We start from the raw sequence: 19,645 nt of genomic DNA, 5'->3' as shown, positions 1-19,645 counted from the left end.
GAGAATGTACTTAAGATGCATGAACTGTCCCGTCTGAGATTTCCTAGGCAGTTACTATGTAGCCAATACGCTCTCAGTTGGAATGGAAAATAAGGAGAAGACCCAGGTCTTGACCTCCAAAAGCATGTGGTGTCATTGGGTAGACAAGACATCACATACAAGAACCCAGTGGGAGTCACAGAAACGGTGCATGACAGAGTTGTAAAAAGAGTTCGCCTAAAATGGACAAAAGTGATCCAAATGGGTATTAACACCAAGTTGGGAAAGTGCTGGAGAGGAGATGAGAGGAAATTCCAGATGAGAACTGGATGAGCAAAAATGTCACATGTCTGTTTAAGTTCTCTTGAGGCAGTTCTGACTCACAGTGACCCTGTGTACACAAGGGTGCAACACTGCCTGGTCCCGTGCCACCCGCCCACTCAGCGCATGCCTGAGCCCGTCGTCGCAGCCACTGTGTCAGTCATCTTGTTGAATGTCTTCTTCATTTTTGTGCTGACCTTCTACTTTACCAGGCATGATGTCCCTCTCCGGGGAACGGTCCTTCCTGACGACATGTCCAAACATGAGACGCAAAGTCTCACCACCCTTCCTTCTAAGGAACTTTCTGGCTGTACTTATTCTAAAACAAATGTTCATTCTTCCGGCAGTCCATGGTGTATTTAAGATTCTTCACCAACAGCATAATTTAAAGGCATCACCTCTTCTTCAGTCTTCCTTATTCATTGTCCAGCTCTCACATGCACATGAGGCAAATGACAGTACCATGGCTTGTGTCAGGCACCCCTTAGTCCTCAAGGTGACATCCTTGCTTTTCAACACTTATAAGAGGTCTTCTGCAGATGACTTGCCCAATGCAATATGTCGTTTGATTTCTTGACTGCTGTTTCCACGGGCGTTAATTGTGGATCCAAATAAAATGTGATCCTTGACAACGTCAATATTTTCCCCATTTATCATGAAGTTGCTTACTGTACCAGTTGAGTATTTCTGTTTTGTTTATGTTGAGGCGTAATCTATACTGTTTTCGATCTTCATCAGTAAGTGCTTCAGATCCTCTTTAGCAAGGAAGGTTGTGTCGTGTGCATATCGCAGGTTGTTAATGAGTCTTCCTCCAGCCCTGATGCCGTGTTCTTCTTCATATAGTCCAGCTTCTTGGATTATTTGCTCGGCATACAGATTGAATAAGAATGGTGAAAGAACACAACCCTGACACACACTTTCCTGATTTTAAACCACATAGTATCCCCTTGTTCTGTTTGAATGACTGCCTCTTCATCTATGTACAGGTTTCCACATGAGTGCTATTAAGGGTTTTGGAATTCTCATTCTTCTCTATGTTATCCATAACTTGTCATGATCCCCCTAGTTGAATGCTTTTGCATAGTCTATAAAACATAGGTAAACATCTTTGTGATATTCTCTGCTTTCAGCCAACATCCATCTGACATCAGCAATGATTTCCCTTGTTCCACGTCCTCTTCTGAATCCAAGGAAATACTTTGGCTCTTGTGGACTTGTTTTCATTTCCTTCAGCTTCAGCTTGAACTTGCATCTGAGCAGTTGATGGTCTGTTCCACAACTGCTCCTTGGCCTTCTTCTGACTGATGATATTAAGCTTCTCTGTTATCTCTTTCCAGGAGCTCTGGTAGCATAGTGGCTAAGGCACTTGACTGCTAACCAGAATGCTGGTGGTTCAAACCCATCAGCCACTCCTTGGAAGGAATATGGGGCAATCTACTTCCATAGTGATACCGACTCGGAAACCCAAGGAGGGGTTGCTATGAGTCAGGTCCGACTTGATGGCACATAACAACAACAACAAAATTATCTCTTTCCATGCATGTAGTCGATTTGACTCGTGTGTTCCATCTGGCAAGGTCCATGTGTATGGTTGCCATTAACGTTGGTGAAGAAAGTTATTTGCAATGAGTAAGTTGTTTGTCTTGCAAAGTTCTGCGTCCATCTCCAGCAGCCTTTCTGTCACCCAGGCTGTATTTGTCAGCTACTGATCCTTCTTCTTCGTTTCCAACTTTCACTTTCCAGTCACCAGTAATTATCAACACGTCTTGGTTGCATGCTTGGTCAATTGCAGAAGGTGGTAAAATAATCTTCAGTTTCTTCATCTTTAGCATGAGTGCTTGGTCATATTAAGTGGCCTTCCTTGTAGGCATATAAAGCTCAATACTCACCGCCATCGAGTCAGATCTGACTCATAGCAACCCCTTCTTGGGTTTCTGAGGCATCATCTCTATGGAAGTAGATTGCCCAACCTTCCTTCCGAGGAGTGGCTGGTGGGTTTGAACTGCCAGTCTTATGCCAGTCATATGCCGAAGGCACTACGCCACCAGAGCTCCCATATGTAGGCATATGTCACATGCATTTCACAAGTCTGAAAGGGATGGAAAATCCATCCGTGTGGCTGACTCACTCAGCCTTGTTGTGTAATGAGTTACCAGATTAGTTAAATTCGTACTTTCTGTTACATCAAACGGGATGATGATAATTGTCAGGAGTACTAACTCCATCACTTGTTTCCAATTTAATTGCTTTGGGGTTTCACTGTCGCCCACAGGAACCTGTCAAACAATCTGATAACGGAGCTACCGCCCCATGTTTTTAACGACCTGGAGCTTCTACAAAAACTGTAAGTCCTTCACGACACCGTAATCAGATTTAAATGGCAACATCTGGAGGGTCCAAAATATTAACTGCCCGGTGCTTTTGTGTCTCTTTCCTTCTGATGGTGCCAAAGGAATCTCTCGTCCAATCCTCTCTCGCATGTGCACAAGAACCAGTTTGAAAGCCTTCAACACCTTCAGTCTCTGTAAGTGAAGTGCTGCAGCCTGTTAGTTATGACTTTAGTGGGTGAGCTTTACTAAGAGACACAGCTGTTTTTAAACTTCATGCGTGAAGGCTTTTCATTTGAGCATTCGTCCTCACATGATCATGACGCCATGTCACCATGAGGCAGGTATAGAATGGTCACAGAGCCTCCAATTTTCACTGTTGAGCACGTTTAAAGGCCGTTTCTACGTCTGAATCTACACAGGGTACCTTCCTGAGAACTAGGTTAATGTGGAAAAATCTCGCCCTGCAGTTTTCACAAACTAAATTTGCAGGACTTGGTACTAGAAGGTTGGTGTAAACAGATTACCTAAGGCTTGCCTGTCTCTTGCCTTTGCTTGTTACTTCACTAATCTACTTGACATCAGTGTAGAGTGCATACTTTCTGCCTTTCAATCAGTGTAAGGAAAAATTTATCCCCAAAACATGAACACTCAGAAATAATTCTGTTTAGTGTTTTAAGTTTTCAATCCTATTAGGTTTCAAATGGTGTCAAGAACTCCACTCTTTAGTCCTTGAACTTCATCATCTGTTTCCCCTGAATGGCCATTGCTGGTTAATGTCTGCATGTTTTGAGGTAAAGAGGATACAGCCTTACCTGATGGCAACCTAAAGCATTTCTTCATTAAATTCCAAAGATCAATCTTTACTATCTCTTTTTATTCTTACTAAATAGTATTCCATTGGGAGCTCTGGTGGCGTAGTGCCTAAGGCACTTGACTGCTAACCAGAAGGCTGGCGGTTCAAACCCACCAGACACTCCTCGGAAGGAAGGTTGGGCATTCCTACTTTCATAGTGATACTGCCTCGGAAACCCAAGAAGGGGTCGCTGTGAGTCGGGGCTGACTCGACGGCACATAACAACAACAACAACAATATTCCATTGGAAATTAATGCAAGATTTTGGTCCTCTTTCACCAGAGACTAGGGAGCTAACCCTGATGACAGAGACTTGTTTCCTGTTCTCACGAAGCCCAGCCTGTTGTTGTTGTGAGGTGCCATCAAGATGGTTGTAATTCGCAGTGACCCTGTGTGCAGTAGAACAAAACCATGCCCAGTCCTGTGGCATCCTCACAGTCAGCGCTAAGTTTGATCCCGTAGTTACAGCCAGTGTGCGTCCACCTCCTGGAAGGTCTTCCTCTTTTTCGCTGACCCTGTAATTTATCAAGCAGGATGTCCTTCTCCAGGACTGGCCCCTCCTGAGAACATGTCAGTCACCACTGAGTGAAGTGTCACCATCCTCACTTCTAGGGAGCATCTTGGCTGTACTTCTTCCAAGACAGATGTGTTCGTTCTTCTGGGGACCCATGGTATATTCAATATTCTTCACCAATACCATAATTCAAAGACATTAATTCTTCTTCAGTGTTCCTTATTCATTGTTCAGCTGTCACGTGCATATGAAGCAATTGAAATTACCATGGCGTGGGTCAAGTGTACTTTAGTCCTCAAAGGGACGACTTACTTTAAGGATGCTCAGCCTGGAACAAAAAAAACATTTCAATAACCCATTGGCTTAAGTATTTGACTGCTAACCAGAAGGTTGGCTGTTCAAACCCACCAGCCGCTCCATGGAAGGAAGACTGGGCACTCTACTTCTGTAAAGATTTACTGCCTCGGAAACCCAGTGGAGGTTGCTGGGAGTCAGAATAGACTTGATGGCAGTGAGGTTTTTTTTTTTTTTTTTTAAGTTGTCTTTAAATATAAGGGGAGCTCTGGTGGCGCAGTGCCTAAGGCATCTGACTGCTAACCAGAAGGCTGACAGTTCAAACCCACCAGCCACTCCTCAGAAAGAAGGTTGGGCAATCTACTTCCGTAGTGATACCACCCCAGAAACACAAGGAGGGGTCGCTGTGAGTCAGAGCCGACTCGACAGCAGTGAGTTTTTTAGTTTTTAAATATGAGAACGGACCTCAGGATGTGGGCAAAGTGACAGTTCCCTTTATTCATCACATGCTGCATTTCTGAGAGCCACCATGCCACATCACCCTATAGTGCCTTTATGGGCTCCAGGTAGTGACAGCGTACCCCCTCCATGCACCTCACCTCTTTCCTCGTTATTGTCTCATGTCTCTTTTACTGAGTCATTTCATTGATGACAGCACCTGACATGATATTGGACAATCAGAAAATGATGACCTCTGCCCTTTGGAAAGGATCTCTGGTGTCACAATTGTTAAGGCATTTGGCTGCTAATCTGCCAGTCATTTCATGGGAGAAAGATGAGGTAATCAGCTTCTGTGAAGACTGACAGCCTTGGAAACCCTGTGGGGCAGTTCCACTCTGTCCTCTAGGGGCGCTGTGGGTCAGAATCGACTCCACGGCAGTGGGTGTGGTTTGGGCTTTGCTTCTGTGAAGACTGACAGCCTTGGAAACCCTGTGGGGCAGTTCCACTCTGTCCTCGAGGGGCGCTGTGAGTCAGAATCCACTCCACGGCAGAGGGTTATTTGTTGTGTGGTTATTTGTTGTTGTTCTTTTTTAAAAACCCTTATGGAAGCAGATTGCCAGGACTTTCTCCCAATGGGCCACTGGGTGGGTTCAAACAGCCACCTTCCCATTTGCAGCCAAGTACTTTGTCATTGCCCTGCCACAGTTCCTTAGATAAGGATGATTGGAGTTATCACTGGCGCCTTCTGAAGACATATGGAGCCTGGAGGAATTTTAAAGGAAGTGTCCTTCTCAGTGTTCTTTTAGGATACCTTTGTCCTTATCTGGATCCCCTCTTACTGCCCCCAAAGAGCCCAGATGGTGCTGTGGGTCAGCCCTCAGCTGCTAAATGAATGGTTGGTGGTTGGACCCCAGCAGTTTCTCTGTGGGAGAAAGGTGTGGCTGTCTGCTTCGGTGCAGATTGCAGCCTTGGAAACCCTACGAGGAGTTCTGCTCTTCCTACAGGGTCATTATGAGTCAGAATCGGCTCAGCGGCAATGGGTTTTTGCATCTCTGGCTGTGTTTTGACTGTTGGCATCCATTGTCTTCCATCTACAAGACACAGAAAAACCAAAAAAGTGAACTCACTGCCATTGAGTCGATCCAACTCATGGAGATCCCCACTGGGTTTCCAAAGCTGTAAATCTTCACAGAAGTAGATCGCCACATGTTTCTTCCACAAATGGCTGGTGGATTTGAACCACTGACGTTCTGGTCAGCAGCCGGATGCCTTACCCACTATGCCACCAGAGCCTTAAGAGACGCAGAGCCCCATCAGAAGTGCCTGTGTACAAATCCTAGAGTCCCACCAAGCACACTACAGGGATGTCCCAAGGTCAGAAGCATCAGCTCCTTGGCCCGGTTTATAAAATCCAAGTACAGAGCCAGTTCATAACCATGCAGAGCTACTGCTGCTTTAAATCAAACGAATGAATGAAGGTGCTCTATGAGAAAGTAATTCTGTCTGTGAAGTGACAAAACCCAGTCTAACTCGCTGGAGGTGCAAGCCGCAAAGACAGTTGTACGATAAGGCTGTAAACTCGTCATCCTAATTCCAAGGGCCAACCTAAGATTTTAAAGCATTCTATTCAGGAATTGACAAAGATTGTGATATTTTAAAAGATTGCATTTCTTACTAGAGGCAACATACATACCCAAATGTGTCCACTCACAGCTTCTCCATGCACCATTCATTGGGGGTGGTGACATTCTTCCTGGTGTGTCACCATTCTGTGTCCACCCATGGTGTTTCATAACCATTACCTTAGGCTCCCTGCTCCTTAAACCTACCATCTGAGCTTTAGGTTAACTGTTGTCAGTTTGCACTCATACAGATAATTCTTTATACCAGCGCTATGCTTCAGGAAAACATTATTACTTTATTAACTGGGATAGCCTGTTGTTTAGTGTAAAGATGGCTTCATGGGATAACTTTGGTTCAAGTTTTAAAGATTATTTCCAAGCATTAGATTTGGGGATCCCCCGTCCCTAGTCTCAATGGATCTAGTAAATCTAATCTCCATGTAAGTTTGAAGTTCTGTTCCACAGTTTTCCTCCTTTTGATCATGATCCATCCATTGAGTCCTTGATCAGAACAGAACATGATTCTAAGACACTGAATCAGGGCACTAAAACATTGAGCGCGTTTATGCGTATTTTCCAGAGACCTGGAAAGGATAGCGATTCCAAATATAAACACACACATGTTTCAGTCCATGAAGAATCTTTCTCACATGTAAGTATGTGTGAAGGAATGGAGAAGAGTGCCTGGTAAAGTAACATAAACTGTCTAATGTACCGTTGCAATGTGTTTGTATGCAAGAAAAGTCTTTTTTATTGAGAACTTTTTAATTTTGTCACCTTTGGTCCCTGTTCAAATAGAGTTCAATATAATGCTGTGGCAACATGAATGATACTTCTCTCTGGAAACACGCTGTTTGTGCAGTTGAGGTCCAATCAGAATCAGGGTACCAGAATGCCACATATTACACAAGATGAAGACCCTGGCAAAATGGTACCAAGCGCCTTGGAAACCTTACTGCACCAGTCGGCTGCTCTAAGGTTTGAGCCCTTAGGAAGAAAGGTGCTATGTAAATGCCAGGTGTCGTTACTGTTACTAGGTGCACTGCAGAATGGAGGTAATTAAACTTTATCACAGTTTTTGATAAGTCGCATTGCTGTATTTGGCTAAAGTGCACTGCGTAGGTTGTGTTAATTTATGCACTGATGACGTCCGCGAGCCTTTCTTAGCAACTGTATAATCTGTAATTTCATGATTTCAAAAATTAACCATTGTTATTCACAGCAATAGGGAAGCTTCACCGTACGATTCCAAGTTGGGCGCAACAAATGGATGCAGTGGTCAGTGGGAAGACTCTCTTGGGAGGCCATCTGGTTTATGTCTGTGCCGTCAGTGTGATCACTAAAGGACAGGCGTTTGACACATAGCCACGTGGTTTTTGTAGTTTCCCTTACTGTGTCAAAAGTAGATAATTTAATGTTTCCTTGTTGTGGGCAGTATGTGAGGTCTTCTTAGAATAGAGAGATGCAACCAAGTTAGAACTTCAGGGAGAAGCTGCTACTTTAAATATGGACCTCAGGTCAAGATCAAGAAGGACTCAACAATTAGCAGAGAATATGGTAGCTTAGTTATTCCTCTGCTAAGCAACCTAATTAATTTCCGCCTGTCTTCCTGTCCACCACTTACTGAACCAGTTGCACAGTCCCTCCCACCTCCCCACACCATTCCTTCCATGTCCAAGCAGAATCCCAGTCACAGTGGAAGGGGAGGAGGAGAGCCCCTTGCTGGCTCTGTCTGAAGACACTGGACATAGTAGGATCCTAAAAGAACAAAGAGTGTGTGCCAGGGACCCCAGGGAAGAAGAAGGCCACAGCATTATACTTCAAGTTCCTTTAACAAGGTACATAGGATCAGGACACTAGACTGTAAGCTGTTTGAGGGCAGGGCTTGTGCCATGTTTCGCTGCATGACACACTCAGCACTAAATTATCCATCATTCTTTTGCTGGTCTAAAAATTACCTGCTGAATAATACTTCACAACATATGATGTGCTATTCTGGGTGCGGAGAACACAGAGCTAAACAAGAGAAAGGAATATCTGCCCTCAAGGGGCGTGCATTCAGCTTTGGAAGACAAAGAATAAGCAAATAGGTAATTAATAGATTATTTATGAAGAAATATTATGAAGAAAGTATTGCATTGGGCAGATATAGCACAAAAGACCTCGTTAAATTGTTGAAAAGCAAAGATGTCACTTTGAGGACTAAGGTGTGCCTGAATCGAGTCATGGTATTTTCATGACTAGATTCATGGACAGTGAATGAGGAAGATTGAAGAAGAATTGATGCATTTGAATTATGGTGTTGGCGAAGAATACTGAAAACACCACGGCCTGGCAGAAGAACAAACAGATCTGTCCTAGAAGAAGTGCAGCTGGAATGCTCCTCAGAAGTGAGGGTGGATAGACAGTGTCTCCCGCACTTTGCACATGTTGTCAGGAGGCAGCAGTCTTTGGAAAAGGACATGGAATGCTTGGTAACATAGAGGGTTGGCAAAAAAGAGGAAGACCCACAAGGAGATGGATTGACAAGATGGCTGCAACAACAGGACCAAACATAGCAATGGTTGTAAGGATGGTGCTTCAGGACTGGACACTGTTTAGTTCTGTTGTACACAGGGTCGCTATGAGTCAGGCCCAACTCAACGGCACCTGACAACAACAATGAAGAAAGAAAGGAGCCCTGGTGGCACAATGGTTAAGCAGTCAGCTGCAAACCGAAAGGTTGGTAGTTCAAACCCGCCAGCCACTCTGCAGGAGAAAGATATACCAAGCCACTCCTGCAAAGATTTACAGTCTTGGAAACCCTTTGGGGAAATTCATCTCTGTCCTGTAGGGTCACTATGGATTGGAATCAACTTGATGACAATGAGTTTGGTTTGATTTGAGCTGAAGAAAGTGAAGTAAGATATAGGGCTAGATTTAGATCAAAAGCAGGAACATGAAGGAGCCCTGCCAACACCTGGGGGAAGAGTCTTCCAGGCAATAAACCCATAGCCATGAAGTGGATTCCAATTCATGGGGTCCCCATGTCTGTCAGATCAGAGCTGTGCTCCATAGGGTTTTCATTGGCTGATTTTTTAGAAGTGGACTGCCAGACTTTTCTTCTGAGTTGCCTCTGAGTGGACTCGAACCATCAACCTTTTGGTTAACAGCTGAGCACGTGAACTGTTTGCACCACCAAGGACGTCCTCCTTCCAGTGGAGAGAACGGCAAGCTTGCCTCTGGGAAGGCAGTGAGCAGGAGTGTTGGGGTTGACGAGAAGGCCCGCGTGGCTGCAGTGGGCTGAGCCACACTGAGAAAGGGAGGCTGGGACATGCAGGGGTCCAGTCACACCAAGCCTCGATGGCCATGACCAAGCTAAGCAATTCTGCTTAACTCTCTCATCTAGAAACTGAATTGGGAGATGACCAAAAACAAAAACAGAAAAAGAATTCGCCTGAGAGAAAAGAGCAGAGAAATGAACTAAAAAAAGGTAATGGAGGAATAAAAATTAGATGAGTTCTCTGTGAGAAAAATCCCAGCACACAGGTTTGGGGGACGATAACGGTGAATACGGCCTCACCAGCTCATGCTCCTCAAGACTCCACACAAACAGATAAAAAAAAAAAAGATGTTGACCAACAACAGAATTGATTTTCTCAAGAGAGTAAGTCATTGAGGTCCTAGTTTAAAACAATCTGCATTTAAGTTGACTGCTTCTCCTCTCAGCCCCAGTGAGCTAGAATGTTCTAGTCTCAGAGACCCACCCTTCCTGCTAGCATAAGGGAATGGGAGCTATTAAAAGTGAGTTTGCATCAGCTTTTAAAACCAAGTACAAGACACACATGTTTTTAGGAAGCTACAGAAAGCTCTTCACATCCCAAAACCAGGCCCCTGCGAGCTGCTAGAAATTAATTTAACAGTGGTCGTCAACTTCTCCTAATACCCTCAAGACTAATGCAGTGTGACTGGAAAAAAATGTAGACTCCAAATTCTCACAGCCTCCCGTGACTCACCTCAGGCAAGCCCCTGAACTTCTGTGTCTTTTGTACTGTTGGTTTTTAGAAGAAGAGGGACAATGGCTAGAATCACATGACACTTAGTGAAGTGTAATTGTATAGTCACAACTAAACAAAAATAAATGAACAGAGCTAGTGTAGTTGCATACTCAACAGTAGAGGTGCATATCCGACACAGACCAATGCAGAGGTGTGGAGTTACATACCCAACAGTAGACGAATGCAGAGGTGTGAAGCTGCATACCCAGTGTAAACCATTGTAGAGCTGCAAAGTTGCATACCCAGTGTAGAGCTGTGATGTTGCATATCCAGGGTAGAGTTGTGGCCCTGCTAAAATTGCAATTGTAGTGTCTGTGTCATTACTTTATGGTGACTCCTTTTTTTCCCCTTTGACTTTAGTTATTTCAAAAACTTTCAATACTGCTCCTATGCTCCACATGTTCGAATATGTATGCCCTTGACTGATGGCATTTCTTCATACGAGGACCTCTTGGCTAATGACATCCTCAGAGTATTTGTCTGGATTATGGCTTTCATTACCTGCTTTGGAAACCTGTTTGTCATTGGCATGCGATCATTCATTAAGGCTGAAAATATGACTCACACTATGTCCATCAAAGTCCTTTGCTGTAAGTATGTTTTCTGTCGGAGTAGATGTAAGATGCCTTCTGTCTGCTGTGTGCAAGATCCGTATGCACCTTCAACAATGACATTTAATAGAAATTAGATTATGACGGGTAATTTTCTTTTTCTAAATATGAACCTGCTGGTCTTTTTTGGCTGCTCAGTTTTGGATTGCAATGTCCTTTCATTGGGGTAACTTGTCTTAGAAATGGGGTCATGGAGCAGAGTCAAGGCATGGAAGATGCAGGACTTCTGTGGGTGGTAAAGCTAAGCTTTGTTCAATTGTAATAAAATCCATGCTCCTCAGCCCAGAAAATGACTCCATTTATTAACTTAGCAAGCAACACATGTTTAGTGTTTAAAAACTAAAACCAGTTGCCATTGAGTTGATTGCAACTCATGGTGACCCCGTGTGTGTCAGAGTAGGAAGGTGCTATCTAGTGTTTTCAAAGACTGACTTTTCAGAAGGTAGATTGCCAGGCCTTTCTTCCAAGGTATCTCTGTGTGGACATGAACTTCAAACCTGGGCCCTCAAAAAAAAAAAAAAAAAAAAAAAAATCACCCCACCCCATTTTTTTTAAGGCTATAAAACAAAAATGTAGTAGGTACTTCAGAAATAGTACAGATTTTTAGCCCTACCCACTGGCCAAGGACCACCACCTGCTTCTGCACCAACTAATCAATGATAGACAGTGACCAATACCAGCCCAACATGCCCTCAGCTGCTGTACATGAACATCTATCTACCTGAGATCTGTGCACATATTCTCATTCTCTGTCACACCCACCAGGAGACAGGTGGTGAATGTCTAAGTGGTGCCAAACTAGTGAACAGAGTAGCACACCAGCCCCACTTGCTTGCCTATATCAAAATAAAATAAAGCAAAAAGAGAAAAAATATATGGGTGAATCATGTGAACATACAGGCACCAGTTAAGTAAACATACAACAGCATCATGATGACTCTGAGGCAACTGACAATCCCAGTTCACACAAAGAAACAAGATAAATATTACAAACCAGGGACCAGAATACAGAGCCAGAAAACCTCCCTGAGGAAGAAGTGGCATTGGAATCACCTGAGAAGGAATTCAAAATAATTATGTTTAGGTACTTTCAATAGCTTGAGAGACAGAGCAAGAAAAACACTGACAAAATTAAGGAAAACACTGACAAAACTATAGAATTTACAAAAGCAATACAATAACAGACTGACAAAGTAAATGAGAAACTAGAAACCATACAAAAACAACAAATAGTAATTCAGAAGATTACCACTAAGGTTTCAGAACTAGATAACACATTGAACAGGCAAAGGAGTAGACTCAAATCAATGAAAGACAGAATTAGTGAGATTGAAGACAAATCTCTCAATATTACTTTGTTAAGGGAACAATCAGAAAAATTATCAAAAAAAAAAAAAAGAAGAAGAAGAAGAAGAAAGAAAGCCTAAGATTTATGTGGGACACCATCAAGAGGAGTAACTTACATGTGATCAGAATTCCAGAACAGGAAGAGACAAGTAAATAGTACAGATTTTGAAGTCCAGTGGCTTCTGGTTTACTTAAGACCTAATCAGAAAAGTCAAATGCTGCTGACTTGATGGTGGTGCTGCAAATTGCCATCTGTCTTGGTTATCTAGTACTGCTGTAACAGAAATACTGTCAGTGGGTGGCTTTAATGAACATAAATGTGTGCTTTCTCACAGTTTAGGAGGCTAGAAGTCTGAATTCAGGGAGCCAGCTCTGGGTTCAGAAGGCTTTCTGTTGGCTCTGGATGAAAGTCCGTCTCTTTGGAACTTCTGCTCCTGAGTGTCCTTCATGTGACTTCTCTCTTCCCCCATCTCTGCCTGCTTTTCTGTGCCTCATCTGCTCTGTTTTTATCTCAGAAGAGATTTTGATTGAAGACACACCTGCACTAATACTGTCTCAGGAACACAACAAAGAACAGCCACTCCCAAATGGGATTACAACCACAGGGCTCAGGAATCCCAACACACATTTTAGAGGGGGCACAATTCAATCCATGGCACCAACACACTCTGTTCCCCTTTTTCCACAGGTGCTGACTGCCTCATGGGAGTGTATTTGTTCTTTGTGGGCTTTTTCGACATCAAGTACCGAGGGCAGTACCAGAAGTACGCCTTGCTGTGGATGGAGAGCCTGCAGTGCCGTATCCTGGGCTTCCTGGCCATGCTCTCCACCGAGGTCTCCGTCCTGCTGCTCACGTACTTGACTTTGGAGAAGTTCCTGGTAATCGTTTTCCCCTTCAGCAACATCCGCCCGGGAAAACGACAGACAGCCATCAATCTCGTTGGCATCTGGATCGCAGGACTTCTAATTGCTGTAGTCCCATTTTGGAGTGAAGATTATTTCGGGAATTTCTACGGGAAAAATGGAGTCTGCTTCCCACTTTATCATGAGCAGACAGAAGATATTGGAAGCACAGTGTATTCTCTTGGGATTTTCCTAGGTATGTTATATTTTTCATTTCCTGGACAAACATAATTTTGATAGAAATGCCACAAGCTTCAGCAGAGGTCAGTTGGTCCATTTCTGAAAGGAAGCTAATATAATCAAGTTGTTATTGTTGCTGTTAGATGCTATTAAGTGGATTCTGACTCACAATGACCCCATGTGTAGAGTGGAAATTCACCACAGGGTTTCCAAGGCTGTCAATCTTCACAGAAGCAAAGCCCAAACCACACCCACTGCCATGGAGTCGATTCTGACTCACAGCGCCCCTAGAGGACAGAGTGGAACTGCACCACAGGGTTTCCAAGGCTGTCAGTCTTTACGGAAGCAAATCACTTAGGTTGTGAGCAAATCACTTACTACTCCTGGAAGCACCATAAAAGAATGAGTAATGGTCTTAAATGTCTTCATTGAGAGTGTTTTGTGTGCCATGTGGTTGTTGTTATGTCCCGTCAATTTGGCCCCATCTCATAGTGACCCCTCCTTGGGTTGCCAAGGCAGTATCACTATGGAAGTAGATTGCCTAACCTTCCTTCCTAGGAGTAGCTGGTGGATTTGAACCTCCAGCCTTGGTTAACAGTCAAGTGCCTCAGGCACCATGCAACCATACCAAATCAAAATCCCACTGCTGTTGAGTGGACTCCAACACACAGCACCCTAGAGGACAGGGTAGAAGTGCCCCACAGGGTTTCCAAAGCTATCATCTCTACGGAAGCAGACTGCCCCATTGTTCCCCTGAGGAGCAGCTGGTGGATTTGAACTGCCCACCTTTCAGTTAGCAGCCGAGCTCATAATCATTGTTCTATCAGGTCTCCTCATATAATGAAGACTGTGTCCTTTTAAGAGAAAAAAAATCTTGCTACCTATGTGTAGAAGTTTTTTTTTACTGTTATTAAACTTTTTATTATCAAGGTTTAGTGTGGAAAACAAAGATAAACGACCAGGACCTGTGGATGATCATTTTATTATCTGTAAAATCCTTTGATTTCTTGCTCATCCAAGTGACTATTGCCTGAAGGAATTTTAGTTTAGTACCTTATCCTGTGACCCTACCAAGGTATCTGACCTCATTTTTCTTTTTTTACAATCTAGTTATTAGTTCAATAAATATTAATAAACTCCTGGAAACTCCCTACCAGGAGGATTATCTGAGTGGAAATGGAACAAGCATTTATTGTTACTTGGCAGATGCAGCTATAAAGTCAGTGACATAAGGAGACTTAATAAAACTCCTTTTAGTTTTCTTAATTCTCCAGTTTTTTGGAAAAGTGGACCCTATGTTCGCTGTGGCAAATCAATGACACGTTTACTTCTTTAAGGTGAAAAACTCTTTCTTCTGTTGTCTGTTATCCATCTTTCCTGCTTAGGTAAGACCTCCAGCACGTCCGCTCTTTCACTAACACCAGTGGCCATCAAGTGGGTTCTGACTCACGGCGACCCTGTGTGTGTCAGGGGAGGACCATTCTCTACAGGGTTTTTGTTGATGTGTTCATTTCTCAGTTTGTTCTTGTTGTTGTTTTGCCATTGAGTCGGACCCAACTCATAGCGACCCCTCTTTGGGTTTCCGAGGCGGTATCACTACGGAAGTAGATTGCCCCATCTTCCTTCCGAGGAGTGGCTGGTGGGTTTGAACTGCCAGACTTCTGGTTAGCAGTCACATACCTTAGGCACTATGCTACCAGAGCCCCTTCGTTTCTCAATAGAGACCTTTTCATGAAGCCTTGGACAGGACAAAGATGAAACCACTAGCATGTACAGTACAGAAAGCTGAATGGAGTCCACTGAGTCATGGCCATGGGGCTAATTATATGATTGAGAACAAAGGGAATCATCATGAAGTCATGACTGGTGGTCGATCTATTCATCACTGTCACAGGCAGGACCACCAAAGCAGGGGTAGGACCATGATTGGGATATGTATAAACCTGAAGATAGGAAAGGCTCACAGGATTGCTTCTGGGGCTTGACCACCTAGCTACGTGGTGGTCAGGGTATGACTCATGACCTAAGTCATGGCCACAGTGTGGCTACATGGTCATACTGGGACCCCAACCTTTAACTTAAATCAGGTAACATCAGCTATTTTCAATCAATCATGAAGGACACACCCAGGCAAGTTCCCTGATTCTGTGTGTGAACAGAGACTGGTTTCAACCACAATCTTCTGAGGGCAAACCGCCCCTCCTAGGTCTGTCCCGGACTTGTCTCTTTATAGCCACAATGTTGGTTTAATGATCCTCAAGAACTCAGCTGGCATCTGAACTTATGTCAAGATTCCTACTAGAGTCAGGGCTCCCGCTGCAGGCCACAGCCATCCACGAACCAAGCGCTGCAGAATCTAGGCTCTCACACATTCTCTCCTCTGATCATGGATTTTACTTGAAATCCTTTGATCACACTTAGGTTGGTGTGCTTTCTTCTGCACGGACTGCCTGGCGGCTCCTTTCCATGACTGCTTGTTTTAGGACAAGATTTTAAGACCCCAGACACTACCTTTTTGATAACTGGGCACCATCTAATTTCATGCAAAGTCAAGGCATCCCTGAGCGGGGCACACAGTTGAGCAGCCGGCTACTGGCCAGAAGGTTGGTGGTTTGAACCGCACCCCAGAGGCACCTCGGAAGACAGGACTGGGATCTGCCGTCCAAAGGTCACAGCCTGGAAAACACTGTGGACAGTTCTGCTCTGCTCACCGGGGTCTCCATGAGTCAACCAGCTTCATGGCAACAACATCTCTGAGGAACTGAAGACAAAGGCTCGGCCAAGTTCTTTGTGTCACACCATGACTAGTCCCAGATGCTGCCACGTCACAGTGTGGAAGTATCCCCAAGTGCCATCGGCCCATTCTTCTCCATCAGGGAGCCTCTGTCCCTTCCAGTCTGCACCACCGCATCGTCTCAGGTTTACGTTAGTCCATCTGGCCTTTCGGCCTCAGGGGCCTGTCCTCTCCATTTCTCTGTCCTCTACCGCCACTGTCACCTGGCTGAGAACCACAGTGAGTGTGAACACCTCTACTCGGGGACCTTCAATGGCTCCCCATTACCAATGAGGTCAAGCTTAACTGGTAACGTAAGGCAGCCACCACATTATGGCGCTCACCACCATTCCTGGCTCTTCTCCGTCTCTTCTTCCTCCTGAGCCTTCTCTTCCTCCTCTGGAAAACAAAACACACGACCTGCGGTGCGTAATGACGCATCTCCCATACTCCCTGCTTTCTGCTTGTTTGTTCACGGTCCACTACTGCTGGTATGAGTGGGCAGTTGTCTGTATGTCCACATCCCTCATTTCCTCATTGCTCCTAGCACAGTGAACTTAATACAGATCTCCCCTCACACACACGCAGAAACACACACAGACACAGTGATGCATAAAATGCACACAGTCCCACAGTCACAGACACACACAGTGATCCACATAGACACACACACTCACACAGAGACACACAGTCAGAGATACACAGAGACACACAGAAACACACGGACACAGAGACACTGACACATAGCCAGCAAGACTTATGAAGCACCCGGCGCGGACAAAGCCCCATGCTGGCTGCTGGAGACACAGCACCGCAGGCCCCGGCCCTCCTGCACACTGCAGGGCAGCGAGGAGGATGCGGGCGGTGAAAGGGTCCTGCCGTCCAGGATGGTGAAAGCCAGAGTGGAGGAGAGCAGGCTGCGCCAGGACCCCAGAGGGAGCCCCAGGGGAGACGTCCCTGTGGAAACGGCATCTGGATGGGGGCCCAGAGGCTACAGAGCCGTTAGCCAAGTGCCGACAGGGGAGGGTGGAGGCAGGGCCATGTTCCAGGACAGGAAATAGTGGGGTCCCAGGCGCAAAGCCAGGGAACAGGTCCAGTGGAAGAGCTAGGAAGTTCTGTGCTTCTTAGGAATGGAGTGAGTTAGTAGGGTGTCAGCACTTCTCATATATTCCAGGTAGATAAAGAGAGGAGGAGCCTTGGTGGTGCAGGGGTTAAGCACTTGCCTGCTAGCTAGAAGGCTGGCAGTTTGAATCCACTAGCTGCTTCATGGGAGAGAGATGAGGCAGTCAGCTTCCATAAAGATGGCAGCCTGGGAAACCCTGTGGGGCAATTCCACTCTGTCCCCTAGCGGCGCTGTGGGTCAGAATGGACTCCACGGCAGTGGGTGTGGTTTGGGCTTTGCTTCTGTGAAGATTGACAGCCTTGGAGACCCTGTGGGCAGTTCCACTCTGTCCTCTAGGGGCGCTGTGAGTCGGAATCTGATTGATGGCCATAGGTTTGGTTTTTCGGAAATAGAGAGTGATACACACACCACTACCAACATCATGTATATGTACACAGTTTGCATGTGAGAAAAGGAACCCCAGAGCACTAGATAAACTAGTTTTTTTATTTTTTCTGTTTGAAGACAATAAATATGCTTTTTAGAATTAATTTTTGCAGTTTGGAGTAATTTTAGATTTATAGAGAAATTGTATAACAGTGTAGAGTGTCTCCCCATTTCCAGCCCCAGTTTCCCCTGTGAGAATCTTGCATGACTCTGGTGAATTTATATGAACTTATGCTTTGATCCTCTCTAAGTTTGTAGTCAGTGTTGGCCCACCGAAGCATCTTCTGTCCGTCATCTTACGTTATCCTTAACTCAAACTTCTGACAAGAGGGCTAAAACAAGGCATTTCTATGCAATTCTATTCTGTGGCTTTCTTAGTGAGATTCCACTAAATATAAAATGGTTTTGATGGAAAAAAAAACAGAAGGATGTGGGTGGATGGCTGGATGAATACATATAGATACTGATGACAGATATAGAGGCGGGAAGACCAGTTACTATGACTATTATTCAAATTTACACACCAACCACCAAAGCCAAAGGGGAGGAATTTGAGGATTTTTATCAACTTCTGCAGTCTGAAATTGACTGAACATGAAATCAGGATGTGTTGATTATCACTGGTGACTGGAATGCACAAATTGGAAACAAGGAGGAATCACCAGTAACTGGAAAATATGGCCTTGGTGATAGAAATAATGCTGGAGATCACATGACAGAATTTTGCAAGACCAACGACTTATTGACTGCAAATACCTTTTTTGAACAACACAAACAGTGGCTACACACATGGACTTCACCAGGCGGACTACACAGGAGTCAGATTGACTACATCTGTGACAAGGGGCAATGGAGATGCTCAGTATCTTCAGCCAAACCAAGGCCAGTAACCGTGGAACAGACCATCAGCTGCTCATATGCAAGTTCAAGTTGAAGTTGAAGACAGTTAAATCAAGTCCATGAGAGCCCAAATATGACCTTGAATATATCCCTCCTGAATTTAGAGACCATGTAAAGAATAGGTTCCATGCATCGAACACCAGTGACTGAAAACCAGAGGAATTGTGGGATCACATCATGAACATCATCCATGAAGAAAGCAGAAGAAATTTAAAAGACAGGAAGGGAACAAAACACCAAAATAGATGTCAGAAGAGACTCTGAAACTTGCCTTGAGTGGAGAGTACCTAAAGCAAATGGAAGAAGTGGTAAGATAAAAGAGCTGAACAGAAGATTTTAAAGAGCAGCTCAAGAAGACATAGTCAATTATTATAGTGAAAAGTGCAAAGATGAGTTAGAAAACCAAAAGAGAAGAACATGCTCAGTATTCTCAAGCTGAAAGGACTGAGGAAAAATTTAAGACTTAAGTTGCAATACTGAAAGATTCTATGGGCAATTGTGGTAGTTAAATGTGTATGTCAACTTGGCTGGGCCTGGTTGAATGGCTGGGCAGCTGGTGGTAGTTATTCCCTGTGGTGAGATTGGCCGTCACCTCCATGGTGGGATCTACCACAGGCAGCTGAATAGCTGCCTTTGGGATGTGGTCTGCTTCCTGTATGTAAGATAAAGCCTTGAGGATAGTCTCTAGCCTATGGCACACTTGGACCCTGCATGTAGCTGTGTAATTGTTCAGCAGCCTGCCATGCTCTGCTGACCTTGGGACTTACAATGGACTTGAATTCATGGCCTGCCATGTGGTTTGGTAACATTGGGACTGTGCCTTTTTACTTGTCAACTTGGGTTTGTCAGGAGTCCCGGTAAAATGGCAGATTAGGCAGAAAGACTGCACAGACCTTCTTCAACAAAGAAAAGGGAAAACAATTAACACAGACACAGAAGATAATCCTGGACCCCTGAGCCTTGAAGGGAAGGATATAGAAGTGGACTAAAC

The 19,645-nt window shown here is 44.6% G+C and overlaps 1 protein-coding gene across 1 annotated transcript in view; it reads left to right on the top strand.

Moving 5' to 3' along the window:
* Positions 1-19,645, top strand: part of RXFP2 (relaxin family peptide receptor 2) — a gene marked incomplete at its 5' end in the record, with an annotated part of 69,388 nt that overhangs the window by 39,190 nt on the left and 10,553 nt on the right. The window contains 5 exons of the mRNA XM_007955962.1: positions 2,573-2,644; positions 2,753-2,824; positions 6,935-7,006; positions 10,752-10,981; positions 13,038-13,448. Of these exons, the coding sequence (XP_007954153.1) occupies positions 2,573-2,644; positions 2,753-2,824; positions 6,935-7,006; positions 10,752-10,981; positions 13,038-13,448 (857 nt within the window). The remainder of the gene's footprint in view (positions 1-2,572; positions 2,645-2,752; positions 2,825-6,934; positions 7,007-10,751; positions 10,982-13,037; positions 13,449-19,645) is intronic.

Source organism: Orycteropus afer, unplaced genomic scaffold (assembly GCF_000298275.1).
Source record: "Orycteropus afer afer isolate SDZICR_OR568_19922 unplaced genomic scaffold, OryAfe1.0 scaffold00558, whole genome shotgun sequence".
Lineage (NCBI taxonomy): Eukaryota > Metazoa > Chordata > Mammalia > Tubulidentata > Orycteropodidae > Orycteropus > Orycteropus afer.
This window is presented reverse-complemented; position numbering and strand designations above follow the sequence as displayed.